Source organism: Argiope bruennichi, chromosome 1 (genome assembly GCF_947563725.1).
Source record: "Argiope bruennichi chromosome 1, qqArgBrue1.1, whole genome shotgun sequence".
NCBI lineage: Eukaryota > Metazoa > Arthropoda > Arachnida > Araneae > Araneidae > Argiope > Argiope bruennichi.
Genome location: NC_079151.1, coordinates 67,405,410 through 67,432,526, shown reverse-complemented (window position 1 = coordinate 67,432,526; position 27,117 = coordinate 67,405,410). Strand labels below are relative to the sequence as shown.

The 27,117-nt window shown below is 25.3% G+C and overlaps 1 protein-coding gene across 1 annotated transcript; it reads right to left on the bottom strand.

Annotated features, from left to right (window-relative positions):
* Positions 1 to 1,921: 1,921 nt before the first annotated feature.
* Positions 1,922 to 25,257, bottom strand: LOC129965061 (phosphatidylinositol transfer protein alpha isoform-like). Its single transcript, XM_056079152.1, has 11 exons — positions 25,107 to 25,257; positions 24,877 to 24,907; positions 23,431 to 23,594; positions 23,228 to 23,319; positions 21,321 to 21,328; positions 20,240 to 20,317; positions 19,347 to 19,427; positions 17,331 to 17,408; positions 10,814 to 10,909; positions 10,432 to 10,554; positions 1,922 to 3,695 (listed from the first exon to the last, which is right to left on the bottom strand). The coding sequence occupies exons 1-11, from the start codon at positions 25,121 to 25,123 to the stop codon at positions 3,651 to 3,653; spliced, it is 813 nt and encodes a 270-aa protein (XP_055935127.1). The 5' UTR covers positions 25,124 to 25,257; the 3' UTR covers positions 1,922 to 3,650.
* Positions 25,258 to 27,117: the final 1,860 nt, after the last annotated feature.

The window sequence follows — 27,117 nt, the reverse complement described above, 5'->3', positions numbered from 1 at the left end:
ATTAAAAATTCAAAAAAAGGGCTATCCTATCTTTTAAGTTAGATCAAACTGCACACGGTGTGCAAATTTGATTAAAATCGGTTAAGTAGTTTAAAAGTCCATCGCGGACAAACAACGTGACACGTAATTTATATATATTAAGATATCCAAATGAAATGCATAAAGGAATAGAAACATTTTTATAAAGTTGCTAAAATAAAAATTTAAAACAAAATAAATCATTAACATGTTCATTAATTAATAATTTGTTGAAAAGTGAAACTAAACTGATCACTATTAATTGAAGGACTACATAATGTGCATAACTTGGGGGAAGGCAAAAATTTAAATCTACCATTGCTACTAGTTAAGTTTAAACACGCCCTAAGAAACATGATTTTACCGTTTCTGTACTACAAGTTTTATAATTAACTCGCATTTATGAATACAGTACAATACAAAAAAAAAAAAAAAAAAAAAAATCAATTAAGAAACAACAGAATATAAAGGGTCTACTAAAAAAATAAGTTGAATTTCTTTTATACATCAAATTGAGCAACAGAAAAGAAAGCAATGTTTATAAATGAATGATAAATAAAAAGAAATTTTAGTTCTTACTTTTTGTAGTTTCTACATCCAACCATTTGCCTTGTAAAATTCCAGTAGACACAAATCACTCGAGTTCTTTATTACCATTATTGTAAATTCGTCAAAATTGTTTGAATTTCATTTAAATCTATGAACAATTGAACTTTCTAGTTCCTTGAACAATGAACTTAAATTGCATAGTTTTAAATTGCTCAGAAATTTAGTGTATATTAGTTATATCTATTTTGTTTATTAAGCCTAAGTATCAAGTAGCTAAGATATCAACTTATTTGAAAGAAAATTTATTGAAATTCCAGTAATCCAAAAACATCTTAGCTGTATTGAAGCATGCTGATAAAAATTAAGGAATAGCAAATGTAATCATTCAGCATATTGTATGTTGCTTTACATCTTTAAAACTTAAATAATCTTGTTTTTTCCATAAATAAAATAAAAATTTATTTTATCATGGAATAAGAGGAAATATACAACATTTCTCATTTTTTTAACTAATGATACATAAATAAGGCATACCCAAATTGCATTTTATTGTCTAAATATATTTAAATTCACCATTGGATAGATTTGATACATCTTAGCAAAAACTAAATAATTGCCCTCGCCCCAATTTAAAAAAAAACTTTTTTTCTTATCTTTTTTATTTATCTTATTAAATTTTATTTACAAAACCCATTTATTGATGTTCACATTTAAACAGAAAATTTTTAATCTAATATAATTATGATTCATAAGACAAAATTGTACAGATGATTGTACTGAGTATTGAAATGCAACTTCATAGAGTTTAATTTGGGAAGTCACTTTTATGGCGGTTTAAGCTTGAAATATTTGTGTACTCATACACAGAAAATATCACACATTAAGAATCGGTGCCCAATTCATCTTAGTGGTTCTTTTTTGTAATCACTCATTAATGAATTTACATTCGATCAATTTTTTTGTGTGCAATATTTCACTTTTAATTCTTGAAAATAAAAGCTGTTATAACATTAAATTTAATACAATTAAATAAAATGAAATATTTACTAAAGATCACAATGAGTGGTTTCAAAGTATAATGTAGAGAAAACACAGTGTTCTGTCTATAACAAATTGAAAAAACACAAGTAAATATGTTTCATCCATAACATATTAAGTGTTTCTCATATGGATAAATGAAGATAGCAACTAATATAAATAAATTGGTAATATACCTTTTGTTAATTCCCTCTAATTAAATGCACTCTTAAATTTTAAAATTCCTGTAGAAAAGTGCTAATTTCAAGAAAACCGGTTTTCCCCCCCCTCTGTAAATTGCATAAATTACTTCATTAAAAGCATACAAAACAACAAGTTCTGACTCACTCAGGTTTATTATATTCACACTACATGATATCAATTTTAACATACAGCCTCAAATTAAACTGCCAGATTCCAGCATTGTCAATAGACATGGAAAAAAAATAATGCAATATATGATTTTGCCAGTTCTTATACAATTAACTGACGAAGTTTAATCTATTTAATTGTAATAATTTTTTGACTTTTTAACTCTCACTTTATACTGCAAAATAAAGTCATCCGTACACACTTTAAAACTAATTTTCTTTTAAATAACTCTATAACATAAAATTCTGTTCCTTTGATTCAACAAAGATTTAAAATCTAGTTTTAAGTGAAATAATTAAGGAAGAATGTAAAGATTAAATACACTTTGGTGTGGATAAATCAATTTTTGATAATTGTTTTGTAAAGCTTCAATTTTTTAGTATAAAAAAAGTCATTATTGTATGTTTTTTCTCGTGCTTTTATTCCTAGATTTCTTGGCACAAACATACAAATTAATAATAGGCTATGCACCAATTATTCCCACCTTTGAGAGCTCAGCTGTTGTATTTTTTTTTTTTCTAGACAATAAATCTAACTTTCCAGAAATTTCCAACTTTGTAATGTTTTCTACTATTTTTTTTTTTTTTTTAATTAAGATACAACATGGGGAAATGAGGGGATTAAACATATCAATTTAACAAAAGTTTGTCAATACAGAAGAGCAAAAGTTTTTAAGCAACAACACAATAACAAGGACTACACAATAACAAGAGAAACTACAAACTAATGAACTTCTGTATATCAATGCTACACAGAAAAAATAAATTAACATATTTAAGCAGCATATTACATAATTTCAGAAAAGTTTACTACAACATTCTTTTATACAAAAATTCTGAATGATTTATATTTAAAACTTTCCAATTCAATTTCCTTTCCAGCTTTAAAAGCCCAAAAGATTTTTAATTACAGAGAATGATAACAAATGAAGGAAATCAGGGAATATCGAACTAAACTAACATGCCATGAAAAGCAGTCATTCATAAATGTGATCAACAAACTGCATTCTTCCTAATTATCACTTATAAAACATGAAATGTCAAATAAAAGAAAAATACTAATAATCAAATTTACAGTCATATATATATATACAAAATAAAGAACAAATAGGTTGAATATATTCCACATAATAAGAAAAGTGTTCTCGTTCAGTCATATATGCCGCTTATAAAATAGAAGAAAAAATACAAGTAAAAGAAGTCCCATCTTTTATTGATATTCTTTCCTAATAACAGTTTATTTATGCAATCAGAAATTCACAAAAAGTATGCTTGGCATTAAGTATCAAAAGTGTATAAATAAATATTACAGTTCACAATTGCTTTAGAGGCAGAATAAAAATTCAATTAGAAAAATAATAATAAAAAAAAACATATTCATTCCTTTTTTTTTTTTAGCATTTCAAATAGTAGAATTTGACATTCGAAAAATAGTTTCTTTACTCATGTACTGGTAATAAAAATATCCGATAAATTTTAATATTACAATAGTATCAAAGAACTACTATTTAATTTGAAAATCATATAAAAAGTAAAATTATATCACAAGTCATAAAAATGTATCTAATATATTAAAACATTGACAGAAATTTCTCATATAAACATTTAAATTACAAAATTTTTATTGAAAAATTAGCTATAAATTTGACAATAGAAAAACCTTTCCATAAAATAAGGTTTTATTAGAAATTTTCATCAATCTTCCACAAGTGTTCCTCTCACTTCTCCTTCAGCAATTTGCTAGAAAAAAAAAGGAAATTTTAATTAGCAATAATATAAAGATAAATTACATAGAAATTTGCAAGCATTTTCAACATGAGAAAAATCCTATGATTTAGAGGGTTAAAAAAATGAACTATATAATGAAAACTGAATTTGTATGATATCAAATATTTAAAATTCAATTAACTGATCATTTTAAATTATGGAAAATTGGTTAGCATATACAAGATTATTTAGAACAAAAAGTTTTTATAAAAAGTTATTTACTGCAAATGAGAATTTGGTTATATATTAATGTTTCATTTTGATGTAACATAAGAGCTATTTTGGGATAAACCATGAAATTTTGAGCTGTGATGAAATGATAAGGACAACCATTCAAGCTAGTAGTACCCCCTCACCAAACTTTTGCACCTTATCAGTGGGCAGACATTTGGTTCCAATAGATTTAACATGTATCAGACCCATTTACATGGTGGTTCTGTGGTAAAATTGAGTTAATACTCAAGACTCCTTTGGCTCTAATGTCAAAACCGTACCACTAGGCCACCATACACCCGCACACGAAAATAAAATGATGTTAACTTTAAATGTTCAGAAAAAAATATTTTTTTCTTTCTACACTTTCTCACACAATAAAAAAATATGTAACTAGACACCAAATCACAGTTCCAACTATTTTTATGTATGGGATTTTAGTTTTGAATTAATTGAAATGATTTAAATAAATTATGAAATCATTATCTTTTTCTATGACATCATAATTTTTCAAAGCGATAGAGTTTATCACAGCATACAATATTTATAAGTAATGGCAAAAATAACAGCGAGCAGTCATTTAAGAGATACAAGTCCCATTGTAATAATATTAAATAAAAAGTTAGCTGAATCATTTAAAACAATTCAGAGATATTTTAATTATTTTGTGCAGATAATTCAATTTTAAATTCTATAATTTATTTGCCTCCAAGTATTTAAATTTTCCACGTGATGATTTTTTGACAGCTATTTAAAATTATATTTGGGGAAAAAAATCATTTCTTACAAATTAAATATTAAAAACAAAATCTTATTTCCAACAGGTTTGAGTATTTTTTAGCTCACCATGCATTTTATACTTCAGATAATACTGACTTCTCCATTGAATATTGCTTCTAAATTCAAACAAGAAGCTTGGAAATTGAATTTTGAATGAGAGAGAAGTTCCAGATCATTTCAAACAACCATCCAATAGTAGTGAATTAAATGCCATTACTGTAATTAGAATATAACATAGGCAGCAAATTGGCAATATTTTAAAACATTAGTATATTTAATTAAATGAAAGATAAATATTAGATTCGTTGCAATTAAATCTATATAATACACATTTAAGATAACAAATTTAATTTTAAAATAATTCTTATTGCTTCTAAATGCTTACAAATTTTGTATTTTTATAAGTGAATCAGCAAGATTCACTAATAAAAACAAATAAATCTAAGTATTAAAAGTACATTATCTATTCTATTTAACCATTTCCTAGATAGCACATAAACCATTAATAACAATCAAGACTTCCAAGAGATAAATTATATTTATAGCCCAGTATTACATCCAGTTTTCACATCCTAACATGTAATTAGATTTGTTCCACTTTAGTAAAAATGAAATTTTTAGAATCAATTATTTGTTAAACTGATTCCAAATCATTTGGAATCATTTCTTGAACAGCTGAAAATTTATACAGTTGTGTTTCTCTAACAATATAATAATTATACATAATGTTCTAGGTGTAGGGACATTTCTGAAATACGCAATGAATTTTTTTTTCTTTATAATTTCAATTTGAATAATTGAAATATACATGTTGGCTAACTTGAAGTTAATACAAATGAAATGAGAAGTGTTCTGTTACTAAAAGCAAACATAATTTTTTTAACATTTTGTTGGCCAGAAGTAAAAGCTTCATAAAAAAAAAAAAAAAAAAAAAAAAAAAAAAAAAAATGTGAAAATCCATTTTTCTTAGAATGTTAATTCTAAATCATCTCAATATAAGTTAAATTAATAATTTAAAATGTTTACATTTTCATATCAATGTTTAAAAAAAAAACAGATTTTATAATGAATTACAATAATAAAATTTTATTTTTATTTATTGATTTGTGACACTAAAAAAGTTTAGAATTCGCTTTTATCAACATATTAAATAACAGGATTTTTTTTAAAAATTTCGGTGGATTAGAATAAGATGTAAGAAATACGTAGCAAATTGGAAAACTTTATTCCCATTCATAATACATTTTACTTTTCATGAAAATGTAAGTTTTTTTTTTGTTTTTTTGTTATGAAAATCATTATGGTTTTAATTTCGATGTAGAATTGATTTCTAGTTCTTTTTTTATTATTATTTCTTTTTCTATTCAAACTATAAACTCCTAGCATAATCATTAAAACACATTGGTTTTGGTCAGCATGCCATAAAACCATTACTTTTTTCAGATCTTCATGACATTTGTACATCAAATCTATGATTTATATTTAAAGCACTGGAAATCATCAGAAATTATTGTGTTTTGATACGTTCATGGAAAATGGCTATTTTAAATTTTGTATTATATATTTGAGAATTGCTGACAAAATGCAAGCAAATTTTCATAAAAAGTAATAGCATTTTGTAAACAAATATGTCTTACTATGCAATTCTGCATTCTAACAAAATTTTGAAGTTCATGACACTTTCATTCACAATATCATTGAAAATTTCATAAGTAAATATGAATACCCAAATGAAATAAGTTTTGCTTAGCAAAATGTATTTAAATGAAACAAGGACATCCCCTTTTATTTGCACTTAAAATATTTAATATACCATCCAACATTGGTTGCCCAGTCATCAGTAGCACTTCTGTGATATATTACATACTAGCCGACATTGGCGAGCAGCCGGTTAAACAATTTTAATGTTTAAGTTCAAATTTTAGTAAAAATTTAAAATTTTAATAATTAAGTATTTTATGCAATTCCTACTTTAATAGCTTTTTACTTCAAAATATTTTAAAACTTCAAATTTTGATAGTTATAATTCACTCATAATATTATAAAGGCCTTCAGCCATAACGTAATATGTATCGCTAGTTTTCTGTTAGCTCCCGTAGAGTTTATGCATTAAATTAAAGTGGAAAGGATTAATCTGCAATTAATATAATAATATTTTTTACTGAAACAAAGCTTTTTCTTTTATAATATGATTACTGAAAACAGAGTTACTGAGCGTTTAAACTTTATGGGCACAAAAGAATATCTTTCTTAATTTATGTAATATATGAAGAATTTGTCAACAGAATTTTCTCAGATTCATCATGAGCAGATCGATTAATTAACAATATTTAATTTTAAATGCATCAAACACTAAGAAAATAAAATGAATAGTTTAAAATAATCGGTCGAAAACAGGTTTAAAAAAGTACTTAAAAAACGATGTACTTAAAACTATAAGCATATACAAAAAATATATAACATAAATACAATTTAATTACAAAAGCATGAAACTAACCTAAAAATAATTTAAATCAATCCACATCCGTTGATAAAAGTTGTCAGCAATCAGAACACAATGCGCATACGTGAATTTTCAACGCCATTTATGGTAACGCAAATGCGTGAATTTTTCTACGCCAGTTGGGGTATGGCTATGCAGATTAGAAATTTTTAATTTCCTTTATTCTGTTTTATTTTAATTCAAAAGTGCTTCAGAATGAATCTGAAGGCTCTATTAATTAACAATGTTTAATTTTAAATGCATCAAACATTCAGAAAATAAACAGAATCATTTGAAATAATCGGCCGAAAAATCTTAAGCCTAGCCTCATTAGAGTGGGGAAAGAAACTCAAGTCTTACTCATTTGGCGGAAAACTCGTTTGGACGAAAAAATTTAAAAGAAATAGTTCATTTAAGGCTTTTTTTTCTATATAAATAATTACTCAAAAAAAATTTTGATTTTTTTTTTAGTTTATCGTTTTAATTTTCTTCAGAATCAGCTATATCTCAAAGAATAAAAACAAGTATAACTAGAAATAATAAAGCATACAGATAGATATTAGATGGGTATAAATTGTATTAAAGAAATAATTATGAATTTTATTTAATCATAATAATAAGACGTTTCCTCGAGGGGAACAAAGTTCATAATTGTCTTGGCGACAAGTTATGGGCATGTCGAGAGAAATCAAATAGTTGTATAGATATTTAATAGCATTACTCTTAATACAAAGAAGATGGTTAATATCTAAAACCACATCGCCAATTTCTTTTGCAACACCAGTAAAAGAAATATAATCATCCTTTATATGCAAGACGTATTCTAATTCCCCCCCCCCCTTATTTGAAGAAATAATGGAATTTCGAATCGCTTGTTGATAAAGTTTTATACTTTTTGCAAACATCTGTTTTATTGTTTTATATCTTTGCATTTTTTTCTCATTTATGCATGGAAATATTTAATAACTAGCCGCCTTTGGCGACCAGCTGGTGCGCCAATCTTAATGATCGTTAAAATCTTAATTATTAAATATTTTAAGTAATTCCTACTTTAAAAGTTTCTTCATCAAAATATTTTAAAACTTCAAATTTTCATAGTCATATAATTCACTTATAATATTATAAATGCCTTCAGTCATAACGTAATATGTATGTATCTCTCTAATTTTCTGTTAGCCCCCCGTAGAATTTATGCTTTAAATTAAAGGGGAAATGATTAATCTGCAATTAATATAATAATATTTTTCACTGAAACACAGCATTTTTTATATGATTACTGCAAATAGTCACTGAGCATTTAAACCTTATGGGCACTAAAGAATATCTTTCCTAATTTATGTAATATATCAAGAATTTGTCAACAAAATTTTCTCAGATTAATCATGAGCAGATCGATTAATTAACAAAGTTTAATTTTAAATGCATCAAACAGTAAGAAAATAAACAGAATCATTTAAAATAATCGGTCGAAAACAAGCTTAAAAATACTACTTAAAAAACGATGATTTAAAACTATAAGCAGATACAAAAAAATATATAACTAACATAAATACAGTTTAATTACAAAAGCATACAACTAACCTAAAAATAATTTAAATCAAGTCTGCATCCGTTGAAAATAGTTGTCAAAAATCAGAACACAATGCGCATGCGTCAATTTTCAACGCCATTTATGGTAACGCAAATGCGTGAATTTTTCTACGCCTGTTGGGGTAACGCTATGCAGATTAGAAATTTTTAAATTCCTTTATTCTGTTTTATTTTGATTCAAAAGTACTTCAGAATAAATCTGAAAGATAGATTAATCAATAATATTTAATTTTAAATGCATCAAACGATAACAAAATAAACAGAATCGTTTGAAATAATCGGTCGAAAAATATTAAGCCTACCTTCATTAGCATGGGAAAAAAACTGAAGCCTTACGCATCTGGCGGTGGGGAAATGATTTTTTTTGGCGGGAAAGTTAGTTTTTAATTAATAATAACTGTGTTCTTAAACATGGGGAAAAGATAAAAGCAAAAATATTATTTTGAAGCACAGCTGATATCACGAATTTGACAGTCAGCAAAGCCGATGTAATATTACATAACATATACAATTTTGATAACAATTTTTATCTTTTTAAAATGACAATTAGAGGATAGAAATGAATTCTGCAAAACTGAGTTCTATTGACATTTCAAAATATTTGGAAAAATGGGTTGCGAAGCAATAATAGATGAGTGGCAATGATTGTTTAGAACACTAAACAAATCATCTACCTTTTTCATAGATTCCATGCTGCAAATGGAATAACATAAGGAAAATCAAGCATTCCATTTCAGCTTATAAATGCTAATCATATACACAGGAAGAAAGAGGCGAAGTCATGGCAAAGGATAATTATTCAGTATATTTTCAATACATATATTATCTACACTACTTCATTAAAATTTGCATAAAGATAGGAAAAAAATTGCAAAAGATTAAAATGATTAATTTTAATGGAAATTCGAAGTTTTTTAAACCCAAAAATCATAATAAAAATACAACTGGTCAATAATGCAATAACAACTTTCTCTGTGAATGTTCACAATGTTATGTTGCATAACTTTCAATAAATATAATTTCAATACTTCTAATATGATTAATTCAGAATTAATCCAAAAATTTTAGCCAATATTATTATATATGAAGCAACATAAAAAAAAAGTAAAAGCAAATCAAGTTTAAAATAATAGTATAATATTTAAAGTTAGTTCTAAAGTAGAATATTAAAGTTGCATATTAAATGAAAATTTTATCTGTATTTATAATTTTATAAAATCTTATAATTTTATAAAATCTTATAATTTTATAATATATTATTTTTATCTTTATTTATAATTTTATCTTAAATTATATCTTTATGCTATATCAAATATTCTTAAGAAAATTGAACAGATTTCAAGATTGCTCATAATTTGGCATATAAAAGATAATGTTTTTTCAGAATGAAGAAAGACTAAGGCATAATCTGTTAGACTATATTTCAGCTGCCCCATTAAACAAGTTAAAAAAAAAAAGTAAAATGACTTAACAAATATTTCCAACACAAGAATTATATATACAATTTATTACTTTATTTATGCTACATGTTTTTTATAACTCAGAAACACGCTGACAAGACAAATGACTGAATTTTCAGAATTTTATATTGCAATTAAAATGTTGCATAATGAATTTTTTTAATAAATTAAACCTGAAACTTACGGCTTGAAGTTCTTTTTTAGTCTCTTCTTCCATTCTTCGTATATCAGCCATAGTTAAACCATACCACTTATCTATCCAGCAAAATACTTCTCGATGAAATTTAAGGAAAAGCCTTCGTTCCGTCTAAATTGAATAAAAATTCATCATTTACACACCTCATACACAATGAATAAAAATGCATTATAGGCTAATTAGCATATATAATGAACAAATTTAAATTTCCTTTATGTTTTAGATCCATTAAGACCAATTTTGTTATAATAATGAGAGTGTTGATGTCAAAACTCCCCAAAATATGCTAAAAAAGTTTCATGCAAAAAAAAAGAAAAAAAGACAAAAATCTATAATAAATTTTAATGTATCAAGTATAATCAATACTTACAGCTTGAATAAAATTTTCTACTCTAGTTTGAAGTCCAAGCCACTTAAATTCAACAGTGACTAACTTATAAGCACACATAACAGGATCAACTGTTTCCTGGAAGCATCAAAATAGAAAAATCAACATAGAAAAATAAGACTTAAAAGTATTAATCAATTTTTATAATGGAGAAAACATTATGAAGCTTTATTAATTAAAAGTAACGTTTAGAAATAATAGGGGAAAAATAAAATAAAGGTAAAAGATTATAAAAAATAAGATTATGACATTTTGTTTGACAACGAATTCTGGATGGGTTTAATTCGTCCAAATAAGGGTGATAGGAGATATGAAACGAGGAGATGTTTAGATTTAACAATAAAATAAACTCGGAATACTTGTGAACTGAATTAAAATAATACGGTCAGAAACGACATGATACTCAATTAAATCAAGGTCAAAGAATGACGGAGAATTCCAGAAATGCATTCATCCTCCCATGTCTCTCCTCTTAATGAGATAGAATCGTCTAAAAGTAGCCGTCTCAGAATAGTGAAACAAACAGTGCCAGGCCAATTAAATTTTCATATTTAATTCATTGCTATCATCATATATCATTTATTAAAGAAAAATCCACAATCAAAATGTCCATTTCTTAGTATATATTTCTTTCCAAAAATTATTATTATTATGAATTAAGAAAAATAAGAACATGCAATTTAAAGATAAATTTTTAAATAATCACATCATTGAACTTAGAAGATTATGATAATTTAGGATAAGAAATAGAATAAGAAAATTAAAAGTCTTTCAAGGACCTTTTTCAAAAATTGCAAGGACCATAAAATTACATACTTTAAATAAAGAATGCAAATAATAAATTTAAATAAAATATTTCCACTATTAACTCCAAAATATATTATTACTTTCTTGTTCATTACTTCTAAATGCTTAAGGGAAGAGCACTAAGAACATTTGTTATACTCATCTTCAGTTAATGTAAAACTTGCAGCTCAAGGCATATCTTGAGATCATAATGAGTTCATTAGCTAACACACAGCCCAAACTGGATGATAAATTTATATTAATTACTAAACAAAGCTTATTTCACAAATACATTAACTGAAATAAAACTCATCAAAAAAATGTTAATTCCATAAGACTTTCTTAATCTTACTTTTGGCCAATGTTCGGCAACATGAAGGGGGAAATGAAAGAGAGATGGATACAAATTAAGAAATCCTTATTTACATCTAAATCAATGAACTGGAAATAGTGCACTATAAAAATACTTTAAATTTTAAATTATTCCATTAGCGCTTTAATTCCCAAAACTATTTAATTCTGTATGAAAGAAAAATCTCTAAATCTTCTGCCTTTTCAAATTTTCTGCAGAGTAAAAATTGTGTCTTCAATTTTTATATCATTTTATATCATCTATAACATGTTTCCTTTTCTTACGCATCACCAACGGAATCATGTCCATTTTTTAAAGCATATTTAGATTGTGCATTTTTCTACATACATAAGTTCTTTTGTAATTGGAAAATTCTTTACATTACTGCATTTTCTTTTTAATTCATCTGAAACCAAATCTGTATAATATGTATTTCTTTTATAAGTTTTTCACACTCAATAAATTAATTTAAGAAAAATTTCCTTACAACTATGATTTGACCATGGGATTGTAACATCAGAATTACTTCTCACATTTTTTATAAGACTTTTGACCTTTTCATTACTCTGATGAAAACATGTCATTTCAATTTTTTTTTAACATTTCAAACTCCTCAAAGTCTACTGAATTGGAAGTCACATCATTCCAAAAACTGTTCAGTTTTATTAAAATAGAATCACACTCTTTATGTTGTAGATACTTAATTTTTATGAATAGGAAGAATGGTTTTCATCATGTTATAACAGAGCTTGAATGGTTAATCTCCTCAGATCTAAACACTCATATTTCTCATATGACTGAGAAAGAATTTATCCAAAATATGAACTTATAATAAGAACTTATCCAAGTCCTGGCATTTGTGTTTCAAATCTGTGGTTTGTTTTTCTGAAAAATTTCCTTCTGATTAATAAGCTTTCTTAGCATTTTGTCTCACCACCCCCGAGAGTAATACTAACTTTTGTCTAATACTATAGTCTGTGTATTTTCTGTAGATGGTTCAAGGTCACATTTTCTACCTCATTATTGATTGTCTGGTACTAGTAACGAAGTAGAAAATGTAACCTTGCACCGCCTGCAGAAAATACAGACTATAACATTTCTCATATTGAAATTATAAAAAAAAATTATTTTTATTTTTTAATGCTATTTACAATTTTTTAGACCTTTAAGAACATCACTTTTCATGACATCGAAAGTTTTCAAATAGCCAGAGACCATCTTTTTCAAATACTGTGCTAAAAATCAAAAGTGGTCAGTTTATATAGAAGAATGTCAAAAATGATGTTGGATAATTTTGGTTAATGATAAGAAAAACCTCTCCTTGGTAGGTAGGATGTGCACTTTTCAACATATAATACCAAACCATTCCTCATTTCAATAGCTTGTTTAACAGTAACTACATTCTCTAAATACCTGGTTTCCAAAATTCATATGAAGTTTTTCATTCTATAAAAATTTGAAGTATTATCAGATGGTATAAATTTTAAATAATACACAGTAGATAAAGAGTGATACAAAATCTCATGCAAGCTATCATCACTCACAATTATAAATAAAGTTAAAAGTACTTTTTGCATTTCAGTGCTCAATAAGTCAAAAAAATTTCCATTTTACAGATGGGACTATCCATTGAGATAGATAAAATGTTTCTCTAAATGAACTTTTTCCAAACTAATATCTTCATATAGAATGGTCTTTTAAAGTTGAAGTTATATGTCTAATTTTGGCCTCTTCCCCTTTCCCACATTCAAAAACAGAAAGTGTAAATTCATTTGCCTTATTTACAGAAATGATCAAATATTCATCAAATATAAAACCGACAATATACATTAAGATCAGCCAAACTTGAAGCTGCTTAGATGTAGAATAAAAATACACTGAATATATGGAAATATGATAAATGCACATGCATTTTTATAAATAATTCTCTGCACACTTCAAAAACCATTTCATTTCTGCATTTAAACATTGCATAAAACTGAAGCACACAATAAATGGTTATAATAATATCTTCAGATGGTAGATCTGCTAAAGATTCCTTACTAGTGTGGTAATCTAATTAGTAGTACTCCATTTCTCCTGCCTTTAAATTATACAAAGAGAAGAGATTAAAGATTTACAATTCCCTTATAAGAATATCCTTTTTCTGTTGATGGAATTCTCAAGGCAAAACAAATAATTCAGTAGAAGTGTTATGAAAAATGTCAAAACATGGAAAAAATACATGACAGCCATTTTATTGGTTTAAATTGTTAGCTCTTGAAAATCATAAATATTTGGCCATTTTGCAATATATACTGAATTGTATGATTGTAATAAAATGAAGTATGTTTATTTCAATTATGTAATGTTTCATTATTTTTATCTAACGATTGGAAAAGATGTGAAAACAATAACTTACGATATGGAAAATAGCATGATCTTGCAGATATATTCCTAGGCTTATGCTTTTAAAAAATTTATTTCTTATATTATTATGCTATCTTACAATTTGACAGATTTTATATGCCTTTTTAACATCTGTAGCCTTTAAACTTATAATTTCCTTCTCAGATTAATATAATTTTATTTAAGAGCAAAAAAAAAAAAAAAAAAATATATTACTCCAACTTTACCACCTCATCCCATCCACCCCCATCCTAATATTTATAAAGGTAAAAAATGTTATAAAAATTATGCATAAATATAAATTTGTTCCAAAGTTTATATTAAATTAAAAACTTTGAAATTTTTAAGCAAAAATTTTTATGAGTCTGCAGGAACTAAAAAATTTATTTCTGCATTTAAACATTTCTAAGGGAATAAACTATCATTTGCAATTATTGTTTTTAAATAACTGCAGACAACAATCCTTTATGATAGCAAACACAAATTTATAGTTGGATTTTTTTTTCCTTCTTTTTTTGTATATTGGAAGAGGAAAATTGTCACTTAAAAAAATTAACAATAGAATTAACATCTTATCTGTTGCACTTTTGAATATTTCAGTTATTACAAGTAACTGGAGAAAAACAGAATATATCAAAAGTTTTTTTTTTTTAAATCTTCAGCACTTATGTATTAACTGACTTCTAATAGAAAACTTAAGTTTCAATTGCATGGTAAACACAGTCAATAAAATAACGCAATATTTTTGCAATTAATTGCTATCACACAGTTAATACATGTACCTATATATAGCAATTGCCCTTTTTAATGCAAAAAAACTCACAGCAACATGGCAGACTTCAAATCAAGGAAAAGTCAAATTTAAAAAAGCTATGGAAATAAATTCACTTAAAAACTGCACTTAAATATCAAAATTTATATTTATTGCACAAAATATGAAGAATTAGACAGAACATTATTTTTCGTATAAGAAGTATTCTAAAATTTAAAGTTATCTATTTAGTAAATTAATTGATCACAATAATAGTCAATATTAATTCCAACAGTACTAAATCACATTTAAAAAATTCTATTACATAAAAAAAAAAACACTTAACAAATTTTAAGTATATTGCTAATGGTTCAGAAGAATCTGCGATCAGTGAGTAATATTTTAATTTTAATTTAATAAATGCTAAAAAAAGTTGGTTTATTTTAAAAATGGAAATGAATGCAAGACAATTGAATATATGGTAGCATATTGCATAACTTTTTTTGAGAAAATAAGTTGTCCCCTTAAGGTTTTTTTAAGGTAAGGTAATAATTTTTTTTTCCACTTAAAATTATTATATCAGTAGTTTATAAAATTCTGATAGGTTTGGTTAGAATTTTTTGGTGAGAAAGCTGGTACGTGATTCTCCTATTTTATAGGAAAAATGAAACACTTTTTTGCTCTCAAGATTATTATAAAATACATTCAAAAGAATTCAAACAATTTCTGAAATTTTTTAAACTGATCAACTTTATATAAAGTTGACATTAAATCTTTTTCTTCGAACATTTTTATTTGATTAGTTTTATTTAAGCTCTTAATCTTCAGTCCTTCAACTTCAGAGTATGGAAATAAAATAAAGAATGCATTTTTTTATTATTATTATTTTTGCTTTTAAAACTGGCAGCATAAATTATTAGTGTTAAAAACACTCAAAATTATGTATTGAAAATAACTCTTTAGCCTTTTAATTTTTAAGCAACTGTAACTATTGAAAAATTTTAATAGTAAAAGTTGTTTGCTTTAAAGAGATGCTAATTAACCTGATTTGATTTATTTTTCTATCTTTAATCTCAAAGAAGTTACAGAGAAATGAAAATTTTTAACCTTCTGACAATTTTCCTCCATTCTGAACTAGATAACCTAAAAATAAACTGATTTAAAGTTTTTACATGTCTTACAAATATCCCCAGTTGGTTAAAATCCAATCAAAATTACTCTAATATTTGTGCTAACAAGATGGAAAAAGCGTTATAAGTAAATTTTTGAATAAGAGGCAAGGATACCCGAGCTCAAGACCATAATCAGTGAAGATGCAGAAAGTGGCCAGAAAAAATGTCATGTGAACTACTGCAATTAATAGTATTATAAGGAATCTACTTAAAAAATCTTACGTGGTGACTACCAGTTTTCAAAATAGATAAATGGCGTACCTGAGTATAAACTAAGTTCAGACTTACAAATAAAACAGAATGATAGCTCCATTTTTTTTGGGGGGGGGGGGAATTGATTTTAATGTTATTTGAAATCGTAGAGCAACATAATAAGAATATATATATATATATATATATATATATATATTTCAGTCTGTGAACTGAAAAAAACTGATGTCAATTTGACTTATTCTTCAAGAACCAAATGAAAAATCAAAATCAAGTACTTTTTTTGAGCTCCAAATACAACAAAATAAAATTCTATGAGTTTACAAGCATTTTCAAGGACTGTAGAAACCCTGTAGTTGCAACTCCAAAAAGTAAGAAGCAATTTCATAACATTAGACCTGCAATTGCAATGTTTTAAAATAGATATTGAAAATAAAATAAACCAACACTCAAAAAAATTATTTACACTATGCCATCCAGTATCACAATGCTGTTGTTTCATGAAAACTGTTGGGCAAATAAAGGCGATATCATGTTTATGTCTTGCAAAAATTATCGGGATTTGAACCAGATTCAAATCTCTATTCAAACAAAAGCTCTACCAGGGCCAAAAAAACTAAATAATACATAGATGGTATTATGCTAATGTGAAGTTTTGAATATAATTTCTGAGGTCTCTTGAGAGGAAGAAATAATAAATCAGTATGACAAAGTTTTTATTTGGCTTTTAATAAGTTTCTGGATATGAATCTTTTTTTCCCTCTAGGTACAAATACTATTCATTTTAAGGAAATTAAATAATAGTTACAATAAACAAAGGAAATTAAATAATAGTTTTACCCTCCAATTGCCAGTTAGTAGACCTCTTCCAGTTTTTTCACTTTTAAATTTGCTGGGATCTTCTGATTCTTTGTAATCCTAAAAATAAAATGCATAAATAATCATTATGTAACTTCTAGATTTATTTCTTTTTATGCATATTTTTTATAGAAAAAATGTTCAACATTTTCTGGAATACAATGTGCAATTTATTCATATTCTCTCAAAATATTATGACTGGAAAAAATTTATAGGACCATTGAGTTGAAAGGGACTGCAGGAAATTTCCTGCAGTCCCATCAACCCAATGACTGAAATATCATAGTAACTAAAATTTTACTAAATATAAATTCTACAAATTTCAAAATATTAGGACTTGAGCAAGTATTTATAATAAATTATTAAACTTACTACTGATTAGAGTATAATCAAATTAAATATTTATAATACATTGAGATATTAATAATTCATTTAATTTGTCATGATATATTCCATTTTACAGATGTGAAATATTTTTTTAATGTTATAATTATTTGAAATCTATAATTTTCTTTCATGCTATATCACAATCAACAAAAATGATTTTATTTAGTAGGAAATCCTTAACTAATGATTAATTTCCCAATACTCAATTTTTTACAACTCATTAAAAAATAAAAACATATATATATGCATGCACACAATTACCTAACAAAAAATTTAAAATAAGCCATTAACATTTTAATTAAATAAAGATAGGATGAAATATAGGGGAAAAAACTCAAAACCAGTTACTAAAATAGAGGTCTTAAAATGTACACTGCCTGGTTCTGTGAAAGGTCCAAATTTCACACCATGACTATCACAAAAATGCTCAAGGACAAAGCTTATTTTTAAAATTGTAATCATGAGTGCTACTGCAGTGATTAACTCATTCATTTATTATAAGTCTAATCTTTCTACTTTTAACTAATATCTTGATGGAAATCGAGTAACTTTACTGATATAATGAAGAATAACACAATGTTGCAATCAAGCTGAAATGTTGTCCAAGCAATTGATTCAGTTTGACTGCTGGCTTCATTCAATACACTGTAAAATGTTAGTTACCAAGCAGTCAGCTAATATGCATTTAATTTAATTTATGCTTTTTAGGATTTACTAAACAGAATTATTTGTTATAATATAAGGATAAAAGGATGCACCATTCAATTTTTTTAAAAAAAATCATTATATAAAATTTTCAAAAATAGAATAAAATATTTTTAAAAGTTTGATATTAATACAGTTTTCTAATATAATGTATTCATTATTAAATTAGACATTGGAAGTTCTTAACATGTTTTTTTTTCCCTGTAAAATTTGCAACTACCAAAACATTATTATTGAAAAAAAAAAAAAAAATGCTTTTGAGAAATAGTTTTAATTTGGCAAAAATGTAATTTTTTACAATAAACATAATTTAATATATATATAATACTTTAACAAACATTCAGAGAATACAATTTTCAAGGCATACATGAATTCCAGAAACACAGGAATTAACTTTTTTTGCAACTTACTAATAAATGTCTTCCATCAAAAGCAATGGCATATGTTTAATTCTTTTCAAGGATTTTAATACAAATAAAAGATGCCTGTTATGTGTAATTTCATACACACATAACAGGCAATTAAAATTGCAGATTCAGTGATTTTTGAAATGGTAAGAAGTAAATAAATTTTGTTTGCGACAAGCATAAAAAAATTTCACAATAATTCAATGACATTTTTTTAAAAAATAAATTTTATTTCGATATTCAAATGAAATAAATAAATGAGAAGCAAGATTAGAATATAAAAATTTGGAATAACAAATTTTACTTTTATTGGATTTTTGAAAATTATTTTTCTTTCAAATTCTACATAAACTGATGGTAAAGGAAAAATCTAAATATAATTTCACAGTTCATTTGTACCTTATGTTAATAATAAATACCTATGAATTTATTTAAAACTGGCTAAATGTACCAAAGTTATTTTCTACTTATGATTGTAAGGAAAAAGGAATTTACATACCTTCGCAATAACAGGATCATTACCAATATCTATATAATCAACTTCTCTCATTTTTAATTTCTCTGGTGGTAATTCATGGACCTATGTAAAGAGAGAGAAAGCGAGAGAGAAAATCCAATTTATTTTTTTTAAGTACTGTTATGTAATACATACATAAATGATATGTACTTTTTTTTTAGAGGGGAAGAAAGTAAACTGTCATACAAATTTATGAAATGAATTAGCCAATAATCCATAAATCAGTGTTTAAATAAATTCTTCAAATACTGAATGCAAAAGACATTTATAATAGTATTTTTTGCAAATACTTTTAAATGTCTTTTGCATCAAATGTCAATCTCTATCAATATAAAATTAATGAAATAACAATATAATGCAGTAACAATATTAGCTTTTTAAAAAACTTGAATAAACAGTTTATTACAAATTTCTAAACATTTACATTATACTATAGAATTTAATCTTGCGGCCTATTAAAAGAATAAGAAAATTATGATAACTTATTATTTTAATTGAAATAAATGATAATATAAATTGTGCATTAAACCAATTTTTTAACTTCTCAAAATTATATTCGACTTAACCTAATAAACAATCAAATTGTATTTTCTTACTTACTCTTGATCAAAGCAGCTTCATAATTATTTGCAGATGGCTTAGAAGTTCATCAAATTATAAATATCAGATTACATGCATAATAAAAATACATTATCTGTATCATTCCAATACCATATACGTCCATAGTTTTTTTTTTTTTTTTTCTGAGAGTTTTGGGTATAATTTGTTGTTTAAAAGGTAAATTAATTATTCAAGTAAAAAATGTAGTTTTAAAAGTTTAGAAATGAAAATCTCAAAAGTTATGAAATTAAAGTCTGATCATCTGATTTACTTACATTTTCTTGTTCACCTCTATCAGGACAATGCATTGTTTCGATGCTGATAAAGAAAGCGTCTTTCATATAGCCGGGATTCTATGAGGAAATTAATTTTAAAATAAATATTTGTGCATATAAAATATTACAAATAACATAAGAAACTAAATAATAAAATAAGAATAATATTTTTTAAAAACCACAGAATATGTTTTGGTAGATCAAATAAATTAATACTATTTCTTAGACATTTACAATTTTGTTTCATTCAATAGCAAGCAATTATTCTCTTCTTAAGTTATCACTGGTTAGTTTAATATCATGACAAACTTCCATATCCATTTTTGTTATGAGGAGTGTTTTGTATTACTACTGGAACAAGCTTCCGGTTCTTTTATTTCTTCTTCTAATTATACTAAAAATAATTTCATTATCGCTATGAAAGAAGATTAGGGAAAAGGGTATTTTCAGCGTACTTTATAGTTTTCAATTATATATCCCTAATTTCATAATTTTTACCTAATTTCATAGCAGCTTTGGAACGCAAGTTTTAAATATGTGCCAGGAGGCAAAAAAAGAGTTCATAGAGATGTGCAGAAAAATTGCAGCTAAGAGCTATGATGACACACACATAATATCAGGACAATGCATTGTTTTGATACTGATAAAGAAAGAATCTTTCATATAGCCAGGATTCTATAAAGAAATTGATTTTAAAATAAATATTTGTGCATATAAAATGTTACAAATAACATAAAAAACTGGAATTAGAAAAAAATTTCTTAATACTTTTGTGATCTGATACTGAATTAGATCACGACATGAAAGAAAGGCTATTATAAAGATTTAATGCATGCAAGCAGGAAATTTATACAAAATATATGCATAAGCAGTATATATATTTACATAAACAGTACATAAGTAAAAATTAAGTTTGAAATACAGCCTTAACAAAAAATCAATATACTACATTCAAAAAATAGATTGCATTACTAAATGCATAAAAAATACTTATATAATTATTGAGTAAATCAATTTTCAATTTCTTTTATCAGAATATAATTTCATTAAATTAAAATGAAACATTACAAATTATACTTACAGTTATGACTGAACAGGAAATACAGCCACAAATATGAAAAATAAAATGTAATATTAGTTTTACAAGCAGGTAACATAAACTTAAAACAATAATCAACATAAATAAAAATAAAATTTATAAACAATTTCATTTTTAAAAAATTTTCCTCAAATATTTTAATAAAAGCTTCATGAAAATGAATTAAACAGCTTTCTTTATTAATTAAAAACTATATTTTCATTTATAGGAAAGATTTATAATTACAATTATCATTTTTATCAAAAAAAATTGTGCATTGCAAAACATTCAACTCCAAACTGTCATTTGCACTACTAAATTTTATATCATTCAAAAAAGATTATTACTAACTTTTCCAAAAAATTAACCTCTGATGGCACCAAATGGTTTAAAAAATAATTTGGTGTATTTGCCATCCTTATTTTGGTTTAAAAAGAAAATTTGTGGAAAAGAGACGAGCATAAATATTTTATAAACTATAATAAAATATATATATGTTTCAAAAATGTGTTTATTTAATGCACAATGGTGACAATATCAAACATGTAGTAACTTCCATGCACTGAGATTTATATCCCATAACCATCAACAACTGACCAGATATGTAATAACTGTAGGATTTTTATTTATTTATTTATAAATTTTAGTCAAAAATACTGAAATACAAGAAGGACTTAAATGCATTTTGCAACAAAAAGTTTTTATTTATTTATTTTTAGTAATAAAAAAACAAGAAAATATTTTCATTCTAAGCAGTATTGCTTAGCAGTATACAATGAATATCAGAAAATACAAATTTTAAATATAGCTAACTTTCAACAAAATATTTTTTTTTTTTTAAAAATTTGAAGTAGAATTAAATATTTGTATTCATTCATCACTTATTTACTAACTTATTTTACCAGTTACATGTAGCAATATATTTATTGTCTTATACTGTCAGTAAAATTAAAAAGCTTTTCATATACACACATCAAATGATTTTATTTATATTCTCCATGAGAGATTTTAAAAACTAAAATTTTTAATTAATCAAACGTTACATTTCTTAAAACCTAAGAATGTACATATGAAATTTTGACAAAACAATACCAAAAAAAATCTCAGAATCAGGAATTGCATTAAAATTGAAATTCCAACTAAAATAACTTACAAGTGAAAAACTTTAATAATGAGCATTCCCCATGATCATCTATCTACCAACACATCCCTAAAATTTTTAGATTTATTGTAATCTAATGAAAGAAATTTTTCAAATGGACATTTGTGTTCATAACTGATATAATTACAAGAATTAATACTTCAACTCTAGAAACAAAAATTTTTACAAATATAGATCAGATTTGAATTAACTATAATATAATAATGATGCACATAAATTCATGAAATACTTGATAGCAGTTTTACTGTTATCAAATTATTTATAGCAATGTATATGATTAAGAAATATTACATAAAATATGTAAAGATAAAATTGTAATATAGTAAGCAAATATGTAAAATACATAAAGACAGCATAAAGTGGAGATATTTTGTTGTAAGAATATAAAAATAATCAAGTATATTTTTTAAAAAATTGGATCATGTTACATAACATTTCTTGTTAACAAATAACAAGATAAGAAATCTGACAGTTCAACTTTTTTTAAGACGAATTTTCAAAATTAAAATAATAAGATTTAATTTTGTCACTTTATTTTTGAATTTAAAAAAATGTGTCGAAACAATTTTCTCATAAAATTTATTCAATATAACCATAAATTTTAAAAAGAATACATTAAAACAAGTATTAAAAAAAAAGATGTTTCAGATTTAATTAATACATAAAAAGTATTTCACATCTATACATAATTTGAAATATGTTAAAAATATAGACAAGAAATCAAACTAAAAGTCAAATGGAGAGTCACCTGTTTTGCAATATGGATAAGCATTCCATGCTTCTTCATGGACTTCTAGTGATCCTTTTGGGGCTAATAATCTTATATATGCTGGCACACGACTAAAAATTAAAACATTTTATCAAATTTCCTCCATAAAACATGAAAAATTCTAGTTATCAATTATTTAATTATGATTAAATCAAAATCATGGAAATAAAAATTCTAGTTACCTTGCTAAATGGTATATTTTATATGTATATTGTCCACTGCAGAATTTTCCACCAAGTAAAGGAAAATTTTCAAAGGGTTCATTTTTCCTGACTTCAACCCCTTCTCCACCACCGGTTTCATTTTTACTAACTTCAGCAACAGAATAAAGTTGGCCTACCTGATACTTTAAAAAACAGGAAAAGAAAAAATAAATAAAAATTATGATAGAATTTTAAATTTATATATGCAAAATGAAGAAAATTTTTACATTTTATTTTATTACTACTAAAACTAAATTATTTTTTAACAATAAATTACCAGTTTTAAAAATAATTTAGTTTTAATGGTAAATTAAATAATCAAGATCAATAATGACAGTGAAACTGATTAATAATATGAATATATCAAAATTGCATGATGAAAAAAATGCAAGTGATCAAAATAAAAATAAAACATATCATTATTAATCAAAAAGAAAATGATAAGTCTGATTATTATATTATTACATTATAATAAATTGCATATCATGTCTCAAATTTAAAAGATAATATTTCTCAACTTCATTTTCTTCTACAAGGTTTATTTCAATGTAATTTCATGAATGGAAATAAATCTGTCATCCAACATTTAATCATTATCCAAGAATACATTTCAGTTAATCAAACAAAAAATTTATTTAAGATATTTTAATATTTTTTTAGAAGATTAATTTCAAAAATACTTCAAATATCAGTACTGCTAACATTTTAGATTTCTAACAATTTAAGATTCATTACTAACATATGAAACTTATAATGTATGACTGGGCTTTTCACTTTTGTCATATAAAATGACAAATCAGCAAAAACAGATACTGGAGCAATAATAAGATTTTTTTTACACTCAATTGTTTATTACAAATGTTAGCTAGGCATAGTATCTCTCTCTCTCTCTCTCTCTTTTTTTTTTTTTTTTTTCCCTCCTTCTTCATAATTGACTATAAAAAGTTTTAAGTCGAATATGAGCATAATCCCCACAAGATTGAACTTGATGTCAATAAAATATCAATAACCATCTTTACATTTCAATCATTCAATATTTATTAAATGCAACTACTTTGGAATATTTAAAAAAATGTCTATATATTAAAAAACTCAAATTAATTTTATTAAATCAGATACATATGAAATTAAATTATTTTCACCAACTTCTTTAATGCACATAAATACTTAATAAGAAATAAAATGATAGAAGGAAAAAATATCAATTTAATAACGATTAACAAAAGGCAAAACAGAACATAAGAAGTCGTCATAATATGAAATCTCATAAGTAATAATATTTCGGTTCAAAAAGTAGTATTCTTACACTTTAATCTTTTTTTTTTAAATAAAACAGTATACACATTTCAAATGTTTGAATTAATGATAATATTTTATAACTGATAAAACAAATGATCAACTTCAGTAATAATGAAATTTTTTTACCTCTTCAACTGTAATAGGCAGCAAAACTCTACTAGAATAAAAAAAAAAAGGAATACATTAGTTAGTTCAATAACACATATTTAAATCCCTAAGTTAATATTGATGCGATATAAAATATAGATATACTATTTTTTTCCTCTAAACAAAGATATCAAGTACGTAAAGAATAATAAACTTAAACTTTTACATAAAAATAGATTTACACAAATGCAAAAAGTTATCAAACTTACTATTCTTTGATCAACATAACTGCAATAAATTTTTAGACCTATAATTTTATATATTGACGAAGCACAAGCCCGGCGCTTCGAATTATGTTATGAATATGATGGTAAAAGAAAGTTGTGTTGAGCAGAAGGTGGTAATATTATAATTCAGCAGATAATAAGCGAATCTCTTTATGATTGGCTGAATGAAGCCTTGACTTTTAATCCCTGACGTACACATCTATAAAAAAATAGCAGAACCTTTTAATTTAAAAGTTTCGGTTAAAAAAGAGCAAAAAATTATAAAAAAATTATTCGATCATTCTTTTACATTATTTATTCCAAATATTTCGTCTTAGTGATGAAGGAGACATTTTTTACTATGGCGCTATGATCACAATAACTAAATATAATAACTAAAACTATAATAACTAAATATCACGCTTCGGTATGACATTAACTAGAAGCACATTGAGGCCCTTAAAATATAAATTTTCAGCCTGTATGGATAGCATAAAAAAGTTTAAATTACTGAAATATCTTGCGTGGGTATAGTAGTTTGAACAAAGAAAGTTTAGATATGATAAAATTACATGGGTAACTTAAAATTGTTTCGAAAAAATATTTTTCTTTTTTCACCTTGCGTGTTTTCATTACATTTGCTTACTTTCTGTGCTGAGAATTCGATTTTTGATAAAAAAAAATGCAAGTCAAATTATTTGTTAATTAGTTTATATCAAGCCAGTTCACTTGTGAAAATTTAATTTGATTTGGGAAAAAAAGCTGGCCAAACAGAAGCGGAAAACCAGAAAATTAAACAAAACATAACAAAATAGAAGTAGCCCAATCTATTGTATAATGCTGTATACTTTTGAATAATAGCATTGGACAATATTTTTTGAAATATTGAAACAATGAAAAATATACGATATTTGATAAATTAGTCAGTATTGGACACCGATTTATCTTTTAGAATACAGGAAATATTATCTCTTAGCATATCTCTTGATTAATACTTAACTTAAATCGGCTACATTTCTGTTTTTAATTATTTTGAGAATTGCACAAGGAATCTTGTAAGTTTACTAACAACATCTTGTTAATGAGGTCAACCAGACCCTGAAATGCGAGTCGAGAATTATAATCAGGGGCAGATATTGATAATATAAGGCTACGAGCGCGGAAATACTTTCAGGCGCCACCTGGAAAAATTATACTGATGACAAGGAAGTGACAAGAACTAAACTTATTTGAGCTTTTGACTTTATTTTGATGTTTGTTTTTTAATATTGTTTTATAGTTTGAAAGCAATTCTTGTATGTTCTTTAACACACCTACAGCTTTTATTTCTCCTCATTTGTGCAGCGAATATACTTTTTATTGATATAATGCATATATGTATGTAAAACATGATTTTATGAACGACATTTGATTTGAAATAAGAGTCGTTTTGTTCCTTAGCTATTCCTATTCTTCATAATTTCAAGGGAAAAATATAATCTTTATATACAATCAAGATCCTTTGTCTAAGTTCTGGTGAATACACTGCAGCATAAGAATATAGATAGGCAGAAAGGATGAAAGAAAAGCTGAGAAAATATTTTGAACTTATACAGTTTTAGAACAGAATTTACCATGACAACGCATTCAGTGAAAGAAATATGATACCATGAAACTCAAAACTTAAAGATGCTTGTAATATTTTTTTAAAGAATAGATTGATCACAACGCACACACCTTTTTTATTAGTAGTCGTTACAACCGGAGCTATTCGAGATAAAGATATTTTCATGTCTAAGTATTTAAAACACTTTAAACTTGATTACACAGGTTTTTTTTAAATCTTTGTTCACCCTCCCCAGTGTTGTCTGATATTTCGACCGACAGTTAAATTCCTCGCTTTTTTCTTTTCTTGTCTGTACTTTGAGTAATTTGATTAACAATCGGTAGAATTCCATTTTCCTTACTATTCCATCCATTCCATTTTACTTCGGAGAGAACAGAAGTTAATTCACATCATAGATTTATTATGTGA

Bases quoted from the DNA above. Each gene is read 5' to 3' on its own strand.
- LOC129965061 (XM_056079152.1), bottom strand. The intron at 23,595-24,876 runs GTAAAAAAATTT...TGTTTTTTAAAG, and splicing joins TGCCTATTACAGTTGAAGAG to TATCAGGTAGGCCAACTTTA. The intron at 23,320-23,430 runs GTAACTAGAATT...TTTAATTTTTAG, and splicing joins AAAATATACCATTTAGCAAG to TCGTGTGCCAGCATATATAA.